Raw genomic sequence first — 21,600 nt, forward strand, 5'->3', positions numbered from 1 at the left:
GGCAGGAAAATATTCCTCTTTTTTTTTTTTTCTTTCTTTCTTTACAAGAGATGTAGGCCTATATTCAAATTCCAACCTACAATATTTTTTAACTCCGTGGTCCTTCAATGTTTTTGTTAAATTAATGGTTACATGTGAAGTAGTTTCCATAGGCATTTTAGATCTTTATCGCAGAGAGTTAACTTACTTCAAATGTATAATTTTTTGCCAAGTATCATAGTAGGTTTTCTGATAGTTTATTACGTGGTTATTTAACATGTTGACCTTTATTCAACAAATTCCATTCCCAATTAAATTTCTCCATGCTTTTGAAGTTTTTAATTTTTCAGTTGGCTTGACTGAGAGTGTTCTTCGGAATTTGTATATCCACCTGTAAACAATTTTTTTTCTAGTATAAATATACAAATCTGCAGCTATTGATTGCACTTTGCCTTTGCCAAAACTTGGCAGCATGTGGGAAAAGAAAATCTTTAAGATTCAGTCAAAAGATGCTTTTCCAGCAGATGGAAGACTGTTTTGTTCCTGTGGTTCAACTCTCCCTATTGTGTAAGAAGTCAGTCATGTTTTACTGTTGTTCTTTCTTGCGTAGAGTGTAGAAAAACTGGAATTAATAGGAATGGATTTCATTTGGAAGATTGCAATGGAGTCACCTGATGAAGAAATTGCCAATGAAGCTATTCAATTGATAATAAATTACAGCTATATTAATCTAACTCCCAGATTGAAAAAGGTAGGCATATATTTGTACCTGAAAGTGCTTTGACATTCATAGAGCCTTGATACTCTGCATGGTAAAAATGTGTAATTTGTTGGGTTCTGCTCAGTTTGAGTAATTCCCATGATTTTGGTTTAAGTTTGAATTCATTTGTACATTTTATCTTTAGGATTCAGTATCACTGCACAAGAAATTCATTGCTGATTGCTACACACGATTAGAGGTAAGGGGCAAATTCTAAATTGTTCGTGTACCTACAGCCTTTTTCAGTTTTTTTAATCTTAGAATAATAGACTACAATAATTCTGTTTAAAGAAAACATTTATTTCTGCAAATATTTCTTATCCTCTCTGCTCTCCTGGACATGCTAATTGTCCATGTAAGCCAGCACTTATATTCTGCTTTGTATTGTAGGCAGCCAGCTCTGCACTTGGTGGTCCAACGTTAACACATGCTGTTACAAGAGCTACAAAAATGCTTACAGCAACTGCTATGCCTACAGTAGCAACATCAGTTCAGTCTCCTTACAGGTAGGCCTGGCTTTAAAAGAATAAATATGTCAGTAGACATTTGCTCCCAGCTGCTTCCCACATGATTTTGAGTACTAATTAAAATTCTAAATACTGGTAGTTGTATATTCTGGTGGTTTCTCAATTGAATATTCCAATTGCAATGCAATTTGAGTTCCAAAGAGACTTTGAAAAACCTGTGGTTTTAAAGAAAAATAAAATAAAAAGAAATCACCCCCTGCCCCAACCTGCCAAAAACCAACCAAACAAAAAAAACCCCACAGACTATTACCAGCCTATTAGTCATGTAATATATCTGGGGTAGTGGGGTTTGGTTTGGGTTTGTTGTGGTTTTTTGGCCTGTTTTGGGTTTTGTTTGGTCAGTTTTTCAATTGGGACAGGAAAGGATGGGTTTTAATCCTTTAGCTTAATTTACACATACCTAAATGTGTGTAGCTTAAATATATGAGCGCAGGGTGGGACCTTTATGAACATGAAGCTTCTTCTGAAGCTGGCTACATCTCAAGCAGTGTAACACAAGCTTCTTGGCCTGTTTACCTAGTTAATTTCAGCTGAACTAACTCCAATTTTAAGGAATTATATTTGAAAATAGGTAATTCATGGTACTTGTGGGCATTGAAAATTAATCTCTGAGACAAGTTACTCTTGTGTTCAATATTTATCTCTAGGTCAACTAAACTTGTAATAATTGAGAGACTGCTGCTGTTGGCAGAGCGTTATGTGATAACAATAGAGGTAAGATATGTAACTTCTTACTAGGTAAGGCTGAGAACACAGCTTCCAATATTGTTAAAAATAGGAAAAGTTATTTAAACCTATGCAACTCTAGTAATTTTGTTACATACCATCATAGAAATGTCTTTGATTTCAAGGGTGGTATTTACTGTCATCCTTCTATTCCTGTAGGACCTTTACTCTGTTCCCCGAACTATTCTACCTCATGGTGCCTCTTTCCATGGACATCTTTTAACACTTAATGTTACGTACGAGTCTACCAAAGATACCTTCACCATAGAGGTATGTGTGCACAGGTTACGTGTTGTTCATGTAGCTGCTCTTGGGTTTTTCTGATGCCTGGACTGAACAGAGTAAGCTGCATTTAAGGACTCCAGTCAAGTTGAAAACTCTATTTGAAGAATGCTAAAAGTGTGTATAAGGCTACTGTAATGGCTGTGTCCGTAGACTGTATTTTGATCATTATTCCGGGGTGGGGAAAAAGTAGTTTTCTTACTGTTGGTGATGGAGCATTTCTACTGCTGTCCTACCCTGTCAGTCTCTTTTGTGGACAATACCTTTACCACCCTATGCAGAGGAGCAGGAAGACTTTAATGGAAGATTTTTCTTTTTTTCTCTTGGAATTTACTGCTTGAGTAGACTTACTGAACCAGTGTCATTTAATTTTACAGGCTCATAGCAATGAAACTGTAGGGAGCGTCAGGTGGAAGATAGCAAAGATGTTGAATTCGTCTGTGGATAATATACAGATATTTGCCAATGACAGTCTGGTATGTTAACTACAAAGAATTCTCATTCTTTATGAAATTAAGTCTCTTTTCCAGAACTAAATGATAAATATTTTCTTGCAGCTAACAGTAAACAAAGATCAGAAACTACTCCACCAGCTGGGCTTCTCTGATGAACAAGTCCTTACAGTAAAAACATCAGGAAGTGGGACTCCATCAGGGAGCTCTGCAGATTCCTCAACTAGTTCCAGCAATAGCAGCAGTGTATTTAGTTCATCCTATGCAATGGAACAGGTACAGTGTAATAGCCTGAAACCTTCCCTCAGGTTTTACCTGTAGGGGGGAATAGGTGGGGGGGGGCACTGCTGGGGTGGAAGAGGTACAGTAAGATGAGACAGAAGCTGTTCGCATCAGTTTGAGTATCTGGTTGTGCTTTCAAACTGCCATTGAAACAAAGCATTTAAATGAGCAATTGCCTTATGCATGCAGACTGGACTTCATAATCTGTATTCTGTCACCTATTGTAGCCTGCTTGGTGTTTATTAATCTCTACAGGGTCTTTTAAACAAATATATTGGTCAGGGGGAGAGATTTCCAGGTTTCCATTATTAATAAAGCTGCAGTATGAGAATAAGCTAAAAGCATCAACTAGCATGTTCACACTGTTCCTTGTATGTTTTGTATGTCACCCCTAACTAAAAGCTGACTTCAAGAATTGATTGTTAAAAGGGGAATAATAGGGTAATGTAAAAATTCAAATGTTGTCTCAGACAATAAAGTAACTGGGATTTCTGTGGGCAGGCTGGCAACTGGGTTAGCTGCTTCAGTGAAGAGCTCTCTTAAATTACTTGCAACACAGAGGGGAGAAAGAGACCTTTGTGTTTCTGCTTAATTCTCAGGAGAAATCCCTCCCTGGAGTAGTCATGGCTCTCGTGTGTAATGTGTTTGATATGCTTTACCAGCTTGCCAATCTAGAGGAGCCAAGGTAAGCAAACTAAATGATTATTGGATATTGAAGAAATGCTCACACTGCAAACTTTGAATAGCTATGTATTTCACAGCGTGTAGGCATCCACCAGGCCACAGTGTGGCTGAACCCTATTTTGCACAAGTAATTTCTGATAACTTTTCAGGATAACACTGCGAGTGAGGAAGCTTCTGCTCTTGATTCCCACTGACCCAGCTATTCAGGAGGCTCTTGATCAGCTTGATTCCCTGGGAAGGAAGGTATGGATTAAGCAGTAACTGATCTTGGTGATATTAACAAAAAGGATTTTACTACCAAGTTTCTTAAATTCCCTGTCAGATTATAATCTGTGAAGGGTTTGCAACTCTACTGCAAGTTAATGCTCATGTTAAGTATTATTGACTTATTTCCAAGCAGCTGGAGGTGAGAGGGTTATTACGGGGATTACAGGAAATGTATTGCGAATTACAAAAAAAATGCGGTAGTCTCAAAATATTTCTTCTGTTGCTTAATTCTCCTAGAAAACACTGCTATCAGAAACAAGTTCTCAGTCTTCAAAATCACCGTCCTTGTCTTCAAAACACCAACATCAGCCCAGTGCTAGTTCAATACTAGAAAGTCTTTTCCGATCTTTTGCTCCAGGCATGTCCACCTTTAGAGTGCTCTACAATTTAGAGGTAAGAAAACAAATTTACTTCTTTTTACTTGTGTTTTTGAGCACTAAGGTTTAAGGAGTTCTAAGTTTCTTGGGCAGGAGTCCACTATGACAGGATAATTATGCAATATGGAAATGTCATGTCATAGTCTGCTTTTATGTATGTGATAACTTCTACACAGAATGAAAGGGGTAAAAAGTTCCCCTTTAGAGACTACACTATGAAGCCAGTCCCTTCGTTTTGTGATTTGCAAGGTGGAAGGAGTATTCGTAACTAAGTGGAGGGGAACAAAGAAACATCAAAGTTCTTACTGTTTAGGTGAAATTCCTGCTTGAATCTCCAGAAAATCTGAGTGTGTGATTTTTAGCATATATATTGGGGAGGGGGGAGGAATTTGCTCTCTTAAAAATTAATGGGAGTTGTTGTTTTGTTTGGTTTTGCTTGATTCAATTCAAAAGAAAAACAACGCTAACTCCCTCCTGTATAAGTCTATCATGTTTTGTATGTAGAGGCTAAGGAGGAAAATTTCTGAGAAGCATTCAACCATGAAGAATTTTCATTATCCAAGTGTGCAGAGCATTTACACAGAAGCTTCTGGTCTGTTTTAGCAGTGCATGTAAAGAGGGTGGAATACATACAATTTTTTTAGCCCCAGGTGTTCTCCTGAGTAAGTGCTTTAGCCAAAAAGCTGGATTGGACCCTGTAAAAAGGTTCTTCCCAAGTGTTCAGTGGATGGATTTTAAAGAGCATGAGAAAGATCAGCTGGTGTACTTGTTAGAACGCTGTAATCTGCATACTGTGGGAGGCTGGACAGTTTCTAGTTCTACTCACAGGTCCCACTGTTTATAAGGACTGACTAGAAATACAGTTTGAACAACTTCAAGTTGGAGGAGCAGTTGCCAGCACCTTCAGAAACAGTGGACAAAGTTATTCTCTTTCATTCCTAGCGTGTGCCAAGATTACTGTAGGAATTTTCGTGTAGTTGCTTTTCTTTGGGCTTCTGCAGTCTAATGTTAACTTTTTGTCTTCCTACACTGTCATCACACTGCAGTCTTGGGATTCCCCCCTTTTCTGTACAGCTGGAATGAAAGATTTTTGATGATGTCTTTGAAGTATGTTAACAAGTTCTACAACTGAAAGCAAATAGTTTAGCATATCACAGCAAGGATATCTTGTTGAACTGGCAGGTTATATTACAGTATGACGAGACAGTTATCTGATGCTTCTGTGCCAGAGGAAATAATAAAAACAAGTAATAAATTGCTTGCTTTTCTGGCAAGGGATGAGAGGTGGTAAATTGGATTAGATGTGTAGATCATATGAGTGGACTTGTTCCTCAAGTCCAGTCAAGCCAACTGGAAGATGATTTCTGTCAGAAGAATGATGTGCTTTTTTTAATCCCTCAACTGGTGATCTGTTGAAAATACGAGAACTAGTCTGAACTGCTTTCTGAAAAAATGTGCACAGAAAATTTGCAAAGAATGTGAAAGAGATGAAAATTAAATGTTGCAGATGTTCAGGGTTATATCATGCAGTGTTGTGATAAGATTTCATGCTTGGAACTCTAAACCATTCTTCTGACCTGTGAACCTGGAAAGATGCATTTTGTTTTCCCACATGCAGCACTGATGGTTGTACATGCCAAAGAGACTTTTCAAGAAAGTAAATAACTTTTGGGGGTTTTCTGGGGTTTTGGGAGGGGCTGGGGTTTCTTTGTTTGGGTGGTGTTTTGGGGTTTTTTGTTATGTAAAATTAAGTGAAATTGATTATAAATGTACATGAAATCTGACCCACAGAGACCAGAGACTTCCTTATAGCTGTGTTTCTGAGTGTAATTGCATTCTGTGAAATTTAGTGATGACTGAAAACAGGAGGGATGATACAGTGCAGAATTACCTGGACCATCTTTAAAAAAAAAACAAACCAGTAATAGGGATATAGTTATGTTTCAGAAGGCATGAATCAATAAGTAAGCCATCTGTAGGGTGTTGTACGGGATACTGTGAACTGCAAGTCTAGAAAGGAGGAGGATTTGGGCTCTTAAGGAGCACCAACTGAGCCTGAAGACATTTCATGTGCTTTATCCTTTTCCCTAACAAGTAAATTGCAATGAGAAAAACATGCCCTTTGATACAGAATAAATATCTGAAATAGCCATAGTTGTCCTGAATATTTTTAATGTGATTTCTCTTTACTGACTCAAGCTTTGGATAAGTGTAAATTGCTTAATTTGTAGTGGATTTTTTTCTGTTATACTTTTAACCTTCAGCAGATAAAGAATAATATGGGCGAGGGGTGGGGTGCGTATGCATGCTTATTTTCATTTATTTTAGGTACTGAGCTCCAAGCTGATGCCAACTGCAGATGATGAAATGGCAAGAAATTGTGCCAAGTCTTTCTGTGAAAACTTCCTCAGAGCAGGAGGTTTGAGGTTAGATTTCAAAATCTTGACTCAACTTATAACACTTCATTTAGTTAGCAGTTCTGCATGGTTTCTGATTTCCACAGTGTAGCACACTAGTACACCTGTCAGCTTATTTTTCAGAAAAGATCCACCCAGATCTGTTTTTTCATCATCTAGTGTCTGAAAAGCTACTGTAGCCACCATAGTTATGTAACAGAGTACTTGTTAAACCCCAAAATAACGTTAGGCACAGATAAGCTTGTGAAGTGTAGCTTTTACTATAAGGTAGTTGATACCTGGATAGTTAGCAGGTAAGTGTTTCAGTTCAAATTTGCAAGTGTGTACATTAAACTGTCCTGCATAGATACCAGCGGACACATTAAGCAGTCAAAGCATAGACTGTGCAGTGGGAACAAAATTAAATTCTCTAGTCTCCAAAACTCAGACCCTTCAGATGAGAGTTGAGGCACAGTGTGAGTGGTTTGGAAGCCCTGGCAATACTGCTTGTGCTTGTATCAGATTTATCAAGTATATGTTGCTCTCAGCAATTCTGTCCACGCTCCCCCACCCCATAGATCCCGAAGCATTTTCCAGCAGGAAGAGAAAGCTTCCATCTGTTGATGTTGGAAGGGAAATGGGGATGTTAGTCTCCAAAGATTCCAGTTTGGTGGTTTGAACTGGCATTCAGCTGACTGAATAGGAGGAGGGAAGGATAGAGATAAATTAATTGTAGCTCTTTCCTAATGTAAAACATTTTCAAATGGAGTCTGTCTTATTGATTTGTTTTTAAGTTTGGTGGTGAATGTGATGCAGAGAGATTCCATCCCATCAGAAGTAGACTATGAAACAAGACAGGGAGTCTATTCCATCTGCCTGCAACTTGCAAGGTATGTAATTGCCTTTCATTAGAGGAAGTGCTGCTTTCTTGCCTCCTGGAGCGCACCTTGTAACGTTTAAGACTAATTGGTACTTCGAGTTCTGTTTCATTCACTTGCTCTGAACATTCAAAAATAAGCCTGACGTTTTTCCTCTGTGAATGTAGGTTCTTGCTTGTTGGCCAGACAATGCCTACCTTACTGGATGAGGATTTCATTAAAGATGGGGTAGAAACATTGTCCTCACGCCCTTTCCGTAATGTCAGCCGACAAGCAAGTAGGCAGATGTCCATTTGTGGAACACCTGAGAAGTCATCCTACCGACAGCTCTCTGTGTCTGATAGATCTTCCATTAGGGTAGAAGAAATCATACCAGCAGCAAGAGTTGCCATACAAGTAAGGAAGTGTTTGATTTATGGTGATGTAGCAGTGTTCTCTCCAGCTGTATAACTCATCATGTTTTTTATACAGGTTCTTGCCCAGACTCCATTTTAAAAGCCTCTGAAAATCCTGACCATCAGTTTCTCTTCCTGATCTTGATATGAATTTTAACACAATTTCAGAATTTATTTTGTCAATACAAAGGGAAGCAGTACCCCAAAAGTGCTCACCGGAAAGAGATCTACACAGAAATCTCACCTGTGACTTACTTTCAGTCACACTTAACTCAAGATCTTGTTCTTGTTAATTTTCTGTGAATATAGTCCATGTTTCTTTAAATTAGAAATTTTGGGCAAGTTTTTTGTTTCAGATAGCTCATTAAAAATTAAATTTGGTTGGTAGTTCCCTGGGAAAAAGGGAAACTTTTCAATACTTCAAGAAAATGCTGGTTTCCCCTTTATAGGTATGTCAGTGTAATTAATCTGAGACTGGCTATTTACTAAAACAGTCTAATCTGATAAGAACTCAACCCATTTGAAAGTTGAGTCCAGCTGAAAGAAACTTTGTAGCTAATGTAAGAAGTGTGGCTATGTTAGGTTCTTGGGCAGTGCTTCCCAAATGGATGGATATGACTTGAAATCAGCATGTCTACCTCCAGATAGGTGAAAAGGGTATCTATCCTAGTGGAGAATTTAAAAACAAGGTACTTCCTATTAAGGGAGCAATACTAATCTCTTCTTAGGAACAAAAAGGCTCTTGTATCCTTGAGCCTGCTTAGAGAAGAGAGAGGAAAACAAATCCAAATATCGATTTGACATGATCCAGAAGATACATTCCTCTTATCCCTGTGATTAACAAAGGCTGTTGAATATCACAGAAGTAACTGCTGTTTCTTGTTCCTTCAGACTATGGAGGTGAATGATTTCACTTCCACAGTGGCTTGTTTCATGCGACTCTCTTGGGCTGCTGCTGCGGGACGACTGGACCTCGTGGGAAGTAGTCAGCCAATAAAAGAGAGCAACACTTTATTTCCTGCTGGGATTCGAAACAGACTTAGCAGCTCCGGTAGGTTAACTGTGTCTCTAAACCAATCTAAAGAAAGTGTTTGGTTTATTCTTAATCGAACATTTTTCGAAGCTTGAAGCTGAATTGATTGGAGTTGGACTCGATGATCCTCTTTGGTTCCTTCCACCTCAGGAATATGATTGAATTACACAAATGTGAGCAAAATGCTGTACTTTCATGTGGCATTTGGAGAAGATTTTAAATTGTAGAGAGCTGAGCAAAAGCTCAAAACATCTGAAATATGTAATGGCTTACAGAACTTTTTCATTTCTCAATGCAGGAAGTAATTGTAGTTCAGGAAGCGAAGGAGAGCCAACTGCACTGCATGCTGGTATCTGTGTGAGACAGCAGTCCGTATCCACCAAAGATGCTCTGATTGCTGGAGAAGCCTTGTCCCTCTTAGTAACCTGCCTTCAGCTACGCAGTCAGCAACTAGGTATGAAATAGAATTGGATTACTCACTATCTAGAATATAAGTAAGGTGGGGGAAGGCTTTTGGAGGCAGGCAACTGCAAAAAATAATGAGAAACTTCTAGCTTTGTAAGCTGAGACAGCTCAAGTTAAAAACATAAAATTTCATTAAAAATTACAGGGGGTTTTATCCAGGACTAAAGAACAGGTGGCATGAAAGACAGCATGTAGTGCTGTGCCTTTGTGAAATGTTTTGGAAAAGCTGACTTACTGCCAGTATATAAATATTTGCACTGGCTTTGAAGTATGTAATTCCGTAAGTGCTGCTGTTTGCATAGCTGGTGTTTAGTACTTGAACCTTTGTGTACAGGAAGCGTAAACATTGGTGGTGGTGGAAGGCGAAGGAAAATGGTGCTCTAATGTGGTGCCAGTCTCTGAGGGAAGGAGATGGGGAAATATGCAAATAGCCATTACTGCTTTTCAGTGTTGATGGGGGGATTTCCTCTAGATCCTGTGGTATTTTAATGCAAGACTGTAACTGAATTATTTAAAGTTTTAAAATTTTATTATTTTAAGAAAAGATAGTCCGATCCTTTTCTATTCTAGGGTCTTTTTACAATTTGCCATGTGTTGCTGATTTCATCATTGACATACTGCTTGGATCACCAAGTGCTGAGGTGAGGATCCTTCTCTGAAAACTTCTTAAATGTTCTACTTCTTAAATGTGTACACTTTGATCATTTAATATGGTCTGAAGGTGAAATTGTTCATTACAAATATTCCCACAGTTTTTTGTATTTGAATTAACAACCTTTGTATAATTGTTAGTAATTCCAGTATCTAGTGATGTGTTGATAGAAAATGCTGAAGTATTACATTCTTTAGGCTTGTTGAATCTGTGAGGCACACAGGACTCTGCTGTGGCTAGTCTAAAGAAAATACTCTCGTTTTGGTGAGACAAATTCTGTAGAACTAGTAATTTAGGGCAAGTTCCAAGTAACTTCCACCTCAAAAGATTTGGGTAAGTTTTAATGGACTCGTCTGAACTATTGAAAAATTTTTACAAATGTCAGAACCCTCCTAAAATTCATTCTCCCTGCTTTAAGATTATTCTGGATATTCTAAGATCTAGAGATTTTCAAGTCACGCTTACTTCATTTCGTTGCATCTAATATATTTTGCATGAAGTCATTGCATCTTCTCCCCCTTATCTGAATCTATAATCTGTGTTTAATAAAGCATCAGAGCTTTTAGCTCAGGGATGAGAGTGGATTGCTAAATCCCTATAGATAGAGAAACTCTGGCTGGTGGGTGCAGGGATCATAGTCTGGTTTACACCAGCTTTTCAATGTCTGTTCTTCCTGTTAAATGTCTAACAAAACAGAATTGTATTTCTTACAACCTTTAAGCTTAAGCTGCAAGTGTTTGACGATGACACTGTTTCAGATTCGTCGTGTTGCCTGTGACCAGTTGTACACCCTTAGTCAGACAGACACATCAGCTCACCCAGACGTACAAAAGCCAAACCAGTTTCTCCTGAGTGTTGTTCTTGGTGCCCAGCTGCCTCTTTGGTCACCAACCAGCATCATGAGAGGAATCAACCAGAGGTGAGTCAGATGCATGTTTATTGAGGAAGCGGATCACATTTTTAAATAACTAGTGCTGTGGAAGCTCTGAGGTGCAAGGGATTAGGACTTTGCAAGTCTGTCAAAAATAGACATCCCTGTCAGACCCCAGATAGTTTTGGAAGTATGTAAATTGAAGGGAAATCAAGCTGAATTCTCAAGGTACAACTCATCCTCTGCAAACTCTCACAGTTCATCTTATTTGACTTCCCATTCAGGAGGTGGTAACTGCTAAATAGGCTTGCTTTTTCTAGAATGTATTCATGGCAGTCAGAACCTGACTGGAATCCTGCATGAGGAACAGAGGTGATGGGATCTGTGACAGTAACATTGAATTTATTTGATAGTATTGCACAGATCTAGATAAGAAACCAATCCTAAAGGCTCCAGCTTTTTCAGTGATGTCCAGACCCGTGATCTGATCTGATTTCTTGTTGCTTATGTTACCCACTACACCATTAAAGACAGTAGGTTTCACTCCTATTAACTTGTCTCTTACTGGCAAAAGGTTTCTGAATCTAGCAGTAATTTTAAACAGGAATTTCTAGAGGAATCTGAATAGAGGAGTAACTGAGAAGTTAAACTATGTTGTTTTATTGTCATCTGATAATTAAAATTGTTACGAGGTGAAGGAAGAAAGCAGGATTAAATGTTGTTCATAACATTCAGAAGTAGCTGTTGAGAAGAAATTTGTTTTAAAGCTGCAGCGTGTGCATGCAGAAGCGTACCTAGATGGCTATGCTATTTTGGATTATATGGACAGAGCACACAAGCCTTAAAGGCAACTGCTTAGAAAAAAGTTTCTGATTTTAAAATAAACTTTCTTTCTGTTTGTACCTCTTCCAGACTTTTGTCCCAGTGCACAGAATATTTTGACCTGAGGTGTCAGTTATTGGATGACCTCACATGTAAGTATGTGCAGGCACACATGTCATTCTGACTGTACCTTCCAAGCATGTCCTACTTCTGCAGACGAGATGTAGAATTGCCTTCATGGAGTGGTTACTACACCATAAACTCTATGTGACCTGTCAGCGTGCTGGCTGTCTTGTGTTAATGCTGGCATGGACTGTTTTTGGCATTCAGTAACAGCAAAGCAGCTCATTCCTTTTGGAAAGTGAAATGGGTTACTCTGTATACTTTGTACACATTGTGAGGGGAAACTAGACAATTACCAAACTGTTTGAAATTCTTGGTATTTATATTCTATGTTTATAGAGCTGTTAATTTTTCTGGGTTTTCTTTTTCTCTTGCAGCATCAGAAATGGAACAGCTAAAGATAAGCCCAGCTGCCATGTTAGAAGATGAGATCACCTGGCTAGACAATTTTGAACCCAACCGCACAGCTGAGTGTGAGACCAGTGAAGCTGATAACATCCTGTTAGCAGGACACTTGAGGCTCATCAAGACTCTCCTTTCACTTTGCGGAGCAGAGAAGGAAATGGTTGGTAAGTATTATTCCTTTTTACTCTAAAGCGACTAGACTAGTGTGAATTTTGCATGGCACTAACAGATTACTTGATCCATAGACAGTACGTGTGAAGACATTATAATACATGAGTAGAAGTGATGCAGAGCTATAAGAAGCCATTTTGGCAGTACCTTTGACATTTAATAAAATATTTAGATATGGTTTTTGTTGAAATGGTGCTATTAGTGATTTTGCTGTTACAGAACACCTTTTGACATTTGCAGTGATAATGTAAGTATTTAACAGTAGATGTGGATTACTGTGTTCCAGGTTCATCTTTGATAAAGCCATTGCTGGACGATTTCCTCTTCCGAGCATCCAGGATTATTCTGAATAGCCATTCTCCAGCAGGCACTGCTGCAATCAGTCAGCAAGACTTTCATCCAAAGTAAAAATGGAATTTTTTTGTTTATGCTGGTATTTGTCCTAGATCTCTTGAATGCAAATGTCACACTGGGGCTACAGATAGTAGCATTTAATATCAATGTTGGAGCGTTCTCCAGTTCTTTACATTTCCTACATAAGTGTCCAAATAGCATTTTTGTAAGTTTTTGTGTGACCCAAAGTCTTTTGCTTGTCTGTACTTCTGAAGTCTGTGCTTTGTTTGTTAGATCAATGATGAACTGCAAGCACAACTGAGTGCTGATTTTATGAGTCCAAAGAGTACTCCTTTAGCTCATCATTGCTTGGGAAGTTGCCTAAATTGGAGCATGAGCAGGAAATTAACTTTGCAGCCCCCTTGTAAATTACAAACTTTAAAGTTCTGCTGTTTTCTTCTTCCCTTCAAAAGAACTGTGTTTTATAAAAAGCTAATGCAGAGTAAGTCTCCTTGCACCTGAGAGCTGATAATAGGCCAGAATATGTCAAATGGGCAAAAAAGAATAGGCTTTTTCTTTCCTGTCACACCTGTCTGCTGTTACTGCCATACAATATCTGAAGGGGTTAGCTTGTGGAGTTTTGTGCTGCTGCAGCTGGATTGCTTACCATTACACTGACTAGTTGGTGTTAGAGTTAGATCGGGCATATCCACACTGCCTTTCCCCAAGCCTTAAAGGAGGTTCCAGTGGAGCATTTAGCAACCCCTGAAAAAAATGGGACTTGCTACACCTTAGTGTTTTGCTCCAGCATTGCTCCATTGCAGTGTTTGCTTAAGGTAAATAAAGCCTTTTCTTTGGCCTTTAGAAGAAAGGGCTAGTGTGTTTGATGGTACACTGAAAAGAGCTAAGTGGAAGTGTTTTGTAGTGGTCTAGCGCAGCTGAGGTCTAAGGTCATATCTTGTAGCAAGTTAGTTATCTGGTCTAGCTCTTTCAAGGCTTCTCTCCCTGTAAATAAGTCATTATGTCTCCATCAGGGTTACAGTGATAGAGAGTATCTGTCTCTTTGTCCTCAGATATACAACCAATTCTGTGCCGCCTTCCTAGGGCACCTACTTTTCCTTGCTACTGAATGTTAAAAATGAGTGTCTCCATATCACGCAGGGAGGCTTATTTGAAGGAGTGTTCTTGGTGCTGCTCTTCTGATTTGATTCTTCCCCATTTCCCTTCCCCAAGAAAGAAAAAACAGCACTCTGCAGTCTCTCAGAAGTGTTTTATTGTTTTAAGTGTTTCTTTTGAACATTAATTGTCACTTGTTCCGAGTAATATGGCCTTCTGGAATTAGAAATAATTGAGTAATCTATAAAATAGATCTCAAATGTGGTTTTCTTTTTAGGTGCAGTACAGCAGATAGCCGATTAGCTGCTTATGAAGTGTTAGTAATGCTGGCTGATAGCTCACCTTCCAATCTCCAGCTTATTACAAAAGAGCTGCTTTCTATGCATCACCAGTGTGACCCTGCACTTACCAAGGAGTTTGATGTAAGCAAGAAGCCTTTTTCGATTTGTATTAGCATGGTTGGGAGTACTGTGTATGATGTATGTAACTGCTCCATTCATGAGATTTCCCTGGGCTTTAATTTAAAATTACAAAAAGCAAATAAGAATAAATGCTGACCCATTTGATCATCTTCAGAAGCAAATACTCCAGTGAGTCCTTTGCCAGTTACTCTGTGGATAAGAAAGAAGTATTTCCTAAATATCACCAATTTTATTTACTTACATTTTAGGCCATTTTTTTAAAGCAGTTTTGTACAAAGCATTAAAAAGCTAAATGGCAAATGCAGCATTCTTGCAATCTTTCAGAATTTATATTCCTGGTTTTCAATTAAATTGCTCTTAACAGTTCATATGAAGGTGATTATAAAAGCTATTGTATGTTGCTGGAGTCTCATGCTTTTTATAATTGACTGGGACAAAAAATGTGTTTGTCATTCTAGTATCTTCCACCAGTGGATAGTCGCTCCATTTCAGGATTTGTGGGACTGAAGAATGGTGGTGCTACTTGTTACATGAATGCTGTCTTCCAGCAGCTATATATGCAGCCTGGCCTCCCAGAGGTAATTGGTTCTACATGCAGTAAAGTCCTCTTTCTGGAATTACTGTAACCTGAACTGCAAGTTCATCTTAGCACCATTTGTAAATGAATTATTTTAAAAAAAAATAAACAAAACTGTGTATGTACTCATGTGTGCATAAATGTATACACACAGTAAATATATAAATTATAAGTTGTTATGCTGTGTGACATGACAACTTACAGTAATAGTTTTGCCAAGAACCAATTTAATAAGGTTATTTGTTTCCTTCCAGGCCTTGCTTTCCATTGATGATGATACAGACAATCCAGATGACAATGTGTTCTATCAAGTTCAATCTCTTTTTGGTCATTTGATGGAAAGCAAGCTACAATATTACGTACCTGAGAACTTTTGGAAGGTATTACATCTTTCGGTTTAGCATATATGCTTTCCTACTTAACAAGTACTCATTTATTCAGCCTTTTGTCATTGCAGAATTTCTAGAGTTAAAGTGAGTTCTACTTCAAAAAGTCAAAACATATAAAAATAACAATTTTCTTTTTAAAAAAATCACTTTATTGATATGTATATGGTACAATCACCCTTTTATGTATATTTATACTATATCTAGATTTTCAAGATGTGGAATAAGGAACTTTATGTTAGAGAGCAACAGGATGCTTATGAGTTCTTCACCAGTCTTATAGATCAAATGGATGAGTACCTCAAGGTAAAAACCTCAAGGTTTTCTTCTAGTGTTTATATGCATCTCCTTGGTACCTTTTCTCTTTTTCTCCTTTGCTCTTTAGAAAAAAAGGTAGAGAGCCATTCAGTTTATTTTATAATCTACATAGTATTCAGAAGTTTAAAATTCCTATTGCTTTCTCAGTCTTTCACTCTGCAATATATCCAACTGACGTCTAACTTTACATCTCCAACAGAAAATAGGAAGAGACCAAATTTTTAAGAATACTTTTCAAGGAATCTTCTCTGATCAGAAGATCTGCAAGGACTGTCCTCACAGGTAATGTTAAAATTAGTGCATTAGTTAGTTATGTGGTCCCATAACTATTAAAATATGTAGGTCAAAACAGCACAAGAAGGTAGGCACGTATGCCTTTGTGAGCATCACAGTTGCTGATAGCTATGGGGCAAATGCAGTGTTCTTTCCTAAGCGTATGTCTTGTTAGCGCCAGTTGGATAGGTTCTACTCTGTCAATGCCTTGACCATTTTTCTTCTTGAATTTAGGTATGAGCGTGAGGAAGCCTTCATGGCTCTCAACCTAGGTGTGACTTCGTGTCAAAGTCTGGAAATATCATTGGATCAGTTTGTTAGAGGAGAAGTTCTAGAAGGAAGCAATGCATACTACTGTGAAAAGTGCAAAGAAAAGGTATTGATTCTGAATGTATGTGAAAGCAGATTTAGCCATAACTTGGTGTTTTCTTAAGCATTACATGGTCATAGATGCCATGCTTAGATACTGCTTATTCGTTCTACATTGAAGATGTAATCAAAAGGTTAAATCCATAAATCCATGCAGATGGCATTCTTCATTCACAGTAATTCACACTGTAGATCGAACATTTAGAGGGATGGCAGGATGGTAGAAATGTTCTGTAACATACCAGCCCACTGCACAAACTCTGTATTAGCTGCAATAGTAATTTTTATGTATAGTCATCCTATGGTCATCCTCCCTCCCGTGGCTGTACTGCATATCAGTTCAAGATGGCTGGAATTAGACATCTGTAGAATACTACTATGGAATTTTTGAGGTATACAGGTAGAGGTGATATTATCTTTTCTTTTTAAGAGAACTACAGTGAAGCGCACCTGCATTAAGGTCTTACCTAGCCTGTTGGTGATTCACCTGATGAGATTTGGCTTTGACTGGGAGAGCGGGCGTTCTATTAAATATGATGAACAAATAAGGGTAAGAAAACTTTCTGTATGGCGCTCCCTCCTCACCCCTCTCCTCGTGGAGTGGAATCTCACTCTTCCTATTCATTCTGCGATTCTGGTCTGATTCTTCCTTCTTTCTTCCACATTTTGATACTGGGATTTTAAGTACATGGTACAGTTACATCATGGTCATGCTACAGAAAATAAGGAAAGCTCTAAGGAAAAATACTTATCTGCAACATTCTTGGGGTCCTTTCAGAAAGCAAGAAGAAAAACCTCTGTAAAGACATTTTGTTTAACTTCTGTATCATAAGAATAAAAAGTTGAAGTACCATGTTTTCCTCTGGTGTTCCCAGTGTGGGAAGTATTAATATGATTCTCATAAAATTACAGTACGCGGGTATGCAACATAATCTCTCAGTTAATCTGAAATATCTCTTCAAACAGTTTCCCTGGATGCTGAACATGGAACCTTACACTGTGGCAGGGATGGCTCGCCAGGACTCGTCCTCAGAAGCCGGGGACAATGGTAGAAATGCAGATCAAGGAGGCGGAGGCTCCCCAAGGAAGAAAGTTGCTCCTACAGAAAACTACGAGCTTGTTGGTGTGATTGTTCACAGTGGCCAGGCACATGCAGGGCACTACTACTCCTTTATAAAGGACAGGAGGTAATGGCCAAGAAGATTTGCGGGGGGGGGGGGGGGGTGGGTGAGAGCAGTCTAAACACTACTTGTTTTGGGAAGTTATAGTGAGCTATTCAGAGCACTGTTGGAAGCACCCTTCCCTTTCTTAACACCCAACATTGTGTGTTAAGACAATAACTTGAGAAACCATTGTTATAAAAGCCTCAGGAATTCTTACGTACCTTGTACTGCAGTTTGAGGCTTCCTATGGCATTAAGTTGCAGGTGATGTGCTGCTTGTATTTTTAATCAAGCTTGTTTTTTTAAGTTAAATTTTGACATTGATTGAACTAAGCTTTCCATTTACTGTCAAACACAATTTCAGGGTTGGCATTTCTAGGGTATTCAGGGTGGTTTGGTTTTTTACTAGGCAATCAAGTAACTTTGTTTCTGTTGTGTTTCTGTTCTGTTTTGATCACAGGGGATGTGGAAAAGGAAAGTGGTATAAATTTAATGACACTGTTGTCGAAGAATTTGATTTAACTGATGAAACCTTGGAATATGAATGTTTTGGTGGAGAGTATAGACCTAAAGTCTATGATCAATGTAAGCAGAAGTACAGATTGGTTTACAGTAGCTTTATATTTCATACTGGTTCTCAGTAGAGGTAGAGCTCAGTTCATCGTATCTACTTTGAGTATCTTAGTCTAATAATCCTTCCAAAGCATTTTTTTCCTGAAGTTTTCTGTTTACTGAAGGGCATAACCACTTGTACTGAATATTAATTGAACCATACGCACTGTTGTTCAGTGCTTTACAGACTTAGTTGCAGAGGAGATTCAAAAGTAAAATGGCACCTTGTTAAAATAGTTTAAAAAAAAACCTCCACAAAACAGGCCTTGTTTTAGGCTAGTGAAAATGATTGTGCATAGAACATGGTGTGGCATCATAGTTAAACTTTTCAATGCTTTAAGAATTAATTCCAAATGCATTTCCACCAATATTTACCTGTTTCATAATTCTGATAATTATCTTTTTAGAATACAGATGCTTTTTGCAAAAATGTTTTAGGATTCAGGTTTTCATTATTTGCTACTATAGACTGATGTTTTAATCAGACAAATAATTTTATACTGTCACAATGTATATTAGTTGCACACCCAGTTTCACTTTCCTGTAGGAAAGGAATTAAAAAGGTACTAAACCTTCAAAGGCCTTCATCGAATGCCTTTTCTCCCATCAGCTAACCCTTACCCTGACGTGCGTCGACGCTACTGGAATGCCTATATGCTGTTTTACCAGAGAGTGTCTGATCAGAACTCTCCGGTCTTACCAAAGAAAAGTCGAGTGAGTGTTGTGCGTCAAGAAGCTGAAGACCTCTCATTGTAAGTTCTCTTGTGTCTGTAAAGATTTCTCTTATGTTGATATCTAGATCCTATCTCCAGAACTAAGAAATTAATAATTCATGGTCAACAAAGGGTTATACTGCCCCTTCTGATGTTTTGGTTTGCCTTTTAAGCTGCTTAATCAGTAGTCTTTTATTGCTTTTGTATTCCCTCCTTCATACTGCTGTCACTATTGGAGTAAGAAGTTCAAGCTGACTGACAGCCTTAAGTATTTAGGCTGTCATTTAAATTTGCCTTAAAATAGTGGTACAGCCAGTATAATCTTAAACTTCAATGGTAGATTTGTCATAGGATTTCATTATTCACCTTGAGCTTGTATATATTTCAGATCTGCTCCATCTTCACCAGAAATTTCACCCCAGTCATCACCTCGACCCCACAGACCCAACAGTGACCGCCTCTCCATCTTGACTAAGCTGGTTCGAAAAGGAGAAAAAAAGGGACTTTTTGTAGAGAAAATGCCTGTGCGGATATATCAGGTAGAGCACTCCAAAAGTGGCAGCTAAATCCTACTTATAGGAAATTTAAGCACATAGTAAGAGGAACACAGTAACTTCGAAGGTGGACTTGACCTAATTCCGTTCTTGAAAGCAAAGCTATTTGGATTCTGACATGAAGTTATTAACAAGCTGCTTATTGGTACATAGTTGTAAGTTTTGCTGTCCCTTCTCAAAAAATTGACCCATCATTCTTTGCTTTGAAGAAACTGCAGGCAAGTTAGTCAAATATGAGATAATGGCAGCAGTCAACATGCAAGCAGGGAAAGATGAGAGCAGAGAAGATGCTTCATTTGAAGTACTCTTGAGGAAGAATGGAGAAGGCAAATTACAGTCATCCTGTAGTTCTTGAGTTCACAAGAATGTAAAAAGGGGAGAGGAGAAACCAAAACCAGCTTCAATTCTGTTTGTGTCTGCTAGCTAATGTAATACTGAATATGTTCTCAAACAGGAAAACAAGGATGTTGAAGGCAACTTTGCAAGTCAGGGTTGAAAATGGCAGAGCAGTGAGAGGATGGTGGAACCTGGATATCGGTTAGCTATTGTAAGAGGAAGGTGTCAGTTTGCAGGCCTGCAGCTCTCGTCCATGCAGGAGAGGATACAATCTTGCATATATTTGGGCTTTTGAACACACACCATCCTGCTGATTGCACATGCACAAGAGAGCCTACGTCACACACACAGTATAAACTGTGCAGGCTATGTATGGCCTTCCACATGGGCTGTATCAGGGCATTAAGAGTCATTTTTAGGCATTCCTGTATTTGGGTTTGTATTATTGGCTCAGATTTATTAAGAGTCTTTCAGCAAAATCTCATTTAAAAAAAGAGAGGCTTGGCATTTAAGTATGTTATTGTGGCTACAGCTTGTAATTATACCATGGCTCCTCACTCTGTACTTGTAGATTTGCTAAGCAATACTTTCAGGTTTGAAAGGTGTTCTCTTGGCTTTTTTATTTAAAGCAAGCAAAAAAATAGAACTCATCAGCAATGTCTTCCTTTTTCTTTTCCCTTAATGGCCAAATGATTAAGTCCCTTATCTGTTGTCTTTGTGTTCTGTAATATCCTTGGAAGAAAATCCCTGGTTTTATACAAATCTTCTAAGTCTCCTATATGTATTTTCCCCTCCACTTAATTAGTGATTCAGAGTGTGAACAGAATAGGTCTGCAACTGGTTTTTAAACACCACACATATTTACAGAAAAGATGCAATTTTAGATAAATGTATTTTGACAACATTTTAAATTGTTTGCCACCTTTTACTTTTACAGATGGTAAGAGATGAAAACTTGAAATTTATGAAGAACAGAGATGTATACAGTAGTGACTACTTCAGTTTTGTTCTGTCACTAGCTTCACTGAATGCTGTAAGTACCTAGGTGTTAATCTTAGAGTGTTTGGAATAATTTGGGTAGAAAAAACCACAGAAGCTATTTGGGTTGCAACCAGGAAAACTGGAAGAGAAGGGTTGACCTGATCTTCCTTTTCCAGCTGAGCAATTCATTGTCTCCAATAACTTATCACACTGCTATCCTCTGTCTCAAAGCTGACTCCAGCCTTCTGCTCTAGTAGTGGGAGAAACATCACTGTGTTGTAGTAAAATTTATGAAATAACACACAGCATTTTAATGATGCAAATTGAGCTGTAGAGGGACAGAAATTCCTCTGTATATGGAAGATCAAAAAGTTGGTGTTAAGTCATCTTGAAGTTGATAGACTTTCATTGGAAATACAGTTTACTAATTAACTTTTTCTAAACGGAGTAATAAGCAAACCAATATTTATTAAGTTTATTGAATTCACAGATCTAGTGGGCCTTACAGCAAGTTTGTTCCTGTTTTAGCATATTTATTAACTAGCATAGTCAGTACTGGAGACTGTTCTTGGCATGGAAAAATGCTTTGGTCTGTTTCTTCCAAATGAAGTTAACTACTTGAATAGAACACCTTCACGTGTTTGAGACAACATGTGTGCTGCAGACATGCCTCTGCTCTGGAGTAAATTTGACTTTTCTTTCAGACTAAGGTAAAGCATCCTTATTATCCATGCATGGCAAAGGTGAGCTTACAGCTGGCAGTCCAGTTCCTCTTCCAAACCTATCTCCGAACCAAGAAGAAACTCAGGTAAGGCCTTGTTCTGAGTTCTGTAACAACATATTATGAGGCTTTTGTGCTTGTCAGACCTACAGCACCTTGAATTAAATACTGCAGGTAGCA

At 38.3% G+C, this 21,600-nt stretch overlaps 1 protein-coding gene across 2 annotated transcripts in view; it reads left to right on the forward strand.

Annotated features, from left to right (window-relative positions):
- The window catches only part of USP24 (ubiquitin specific peptidase 24), a 66,428-nt gene that overhangs the window by 31,182 nt on the left and 13,646 nt on the right, over positions 1-21,600 (forward strand). For both annotated transcript variants that reach the window (XM_075097540.1, XM_075097541.1), the window contains 33 exons: positions 590-730; positions 885-938; positions 1,130-1,245; positions 1,914-1,980; positions 2,152-2,262; positions 2,652-2,750; positions 2,832-3,002; positions 3,608-3,693; positions 3,842-3,935; positions 4,197-4,352; positions 6,665-6,762; positions 7,527-7,622; positions 7,778-8,006; positions 8,897-9,056; positions 9,337-9,492; positions 10,074-10,144; positions 10,914-11,074; positions 11,939-12,000; positions 12,349-12,540; positions 12,834-12,951; positions 14,274-14,418; positions 14,877-14,996; positions 15,250-15,375; positions 15,589-15,687; positions 15,899-15,981; positions 16,207-16,348; positions 16,772-16,891; positions 17,308-17,528; positions 17,964-18,088; positions 18,726-18,867; positions 19,217-19,367; positions 20,656-20,751; positions 21,404-21,507. In XM_075097540.1, coding sequence (XP_074953641.1) covers positions 590-730; positions 885-938; positions 1,130-1,245; positions 1,914-1,980; positions 2,152-2,262; positions 2,652-2,750; positions 2,832-3,002; positions 3,608-3,693; positions 3,842-3,935; positions 4,197-4,352; positions 6,665-6,762; positions 7,527-7,622; positions 7,778-8,006; positions 8,897-9,056; positions 9,337-9,492; positions 10,074-10,144; positions 10,914-11,074; positions 11,939-12,000; positions 12,349-12,540; positions 12,834-12,951; positions 14,274-14,418; positions 14,877-14,996; positions 15,250-15,375; positions 15,589-15,687; positions 15,899-15,981; positions 16,207-16,348; positions 16,772-16,891; positions 17,308-17,528; positions 17,964-18,088; positions 18,726-18,867; positions 19,217-19,367; positions 20,656-20,751; positions 21,404-21,507 — 4,112 coding nt within the window. The remainder of the gene's footprint in view (positions 1-589; positions 731-884; positions 939-1,129; positions 1,246-1,913; positions 1,981-2,151; positions 2,263-2,651; positions 2,751-2,831; positions 3,003-3,607; positions 3,694-3,841; positions 3,936-4,196; positions 4,353-6,664; positions 6,763-7,526; positions 7,623-7,777; positions 8,007-8,896; positions 9,057-9,336; positions 9,493-10,073; positions 10,145-10,913; positions 11,075-11,938; positions 12,001-12,348; positions 12,541-12,833; positions 12,952-14,273; positions 14,419-14,876; positions 14,997-15,249; positions 15,376-15,588; positions 15,688-15,898; positions 15,982-16,206; positions 16,349-16,771; positions 16,892-17,307; positions 17,529-17,963; positions 18,089-18,725; positions 18,868-19,216; positions 19,368-20,655; positions 20,752-21,403; positions 21,508-21,600) is intronic.

The sequence above is a fragment of the Phalacrocorax aristotelis genome, chromosome 6 (assembly GCF_949628215.1).
Source record: "Phalacrocorax aristotelis chromosome 6, bGulAri2.1, whole genome shotgun sequence".
NCBI lineage: Eukaryota > Metazoa > Chordata > Aves > Suliformes > Phalacrocoracidae > Phalacrocorax > Phalacrocorax aristotelis.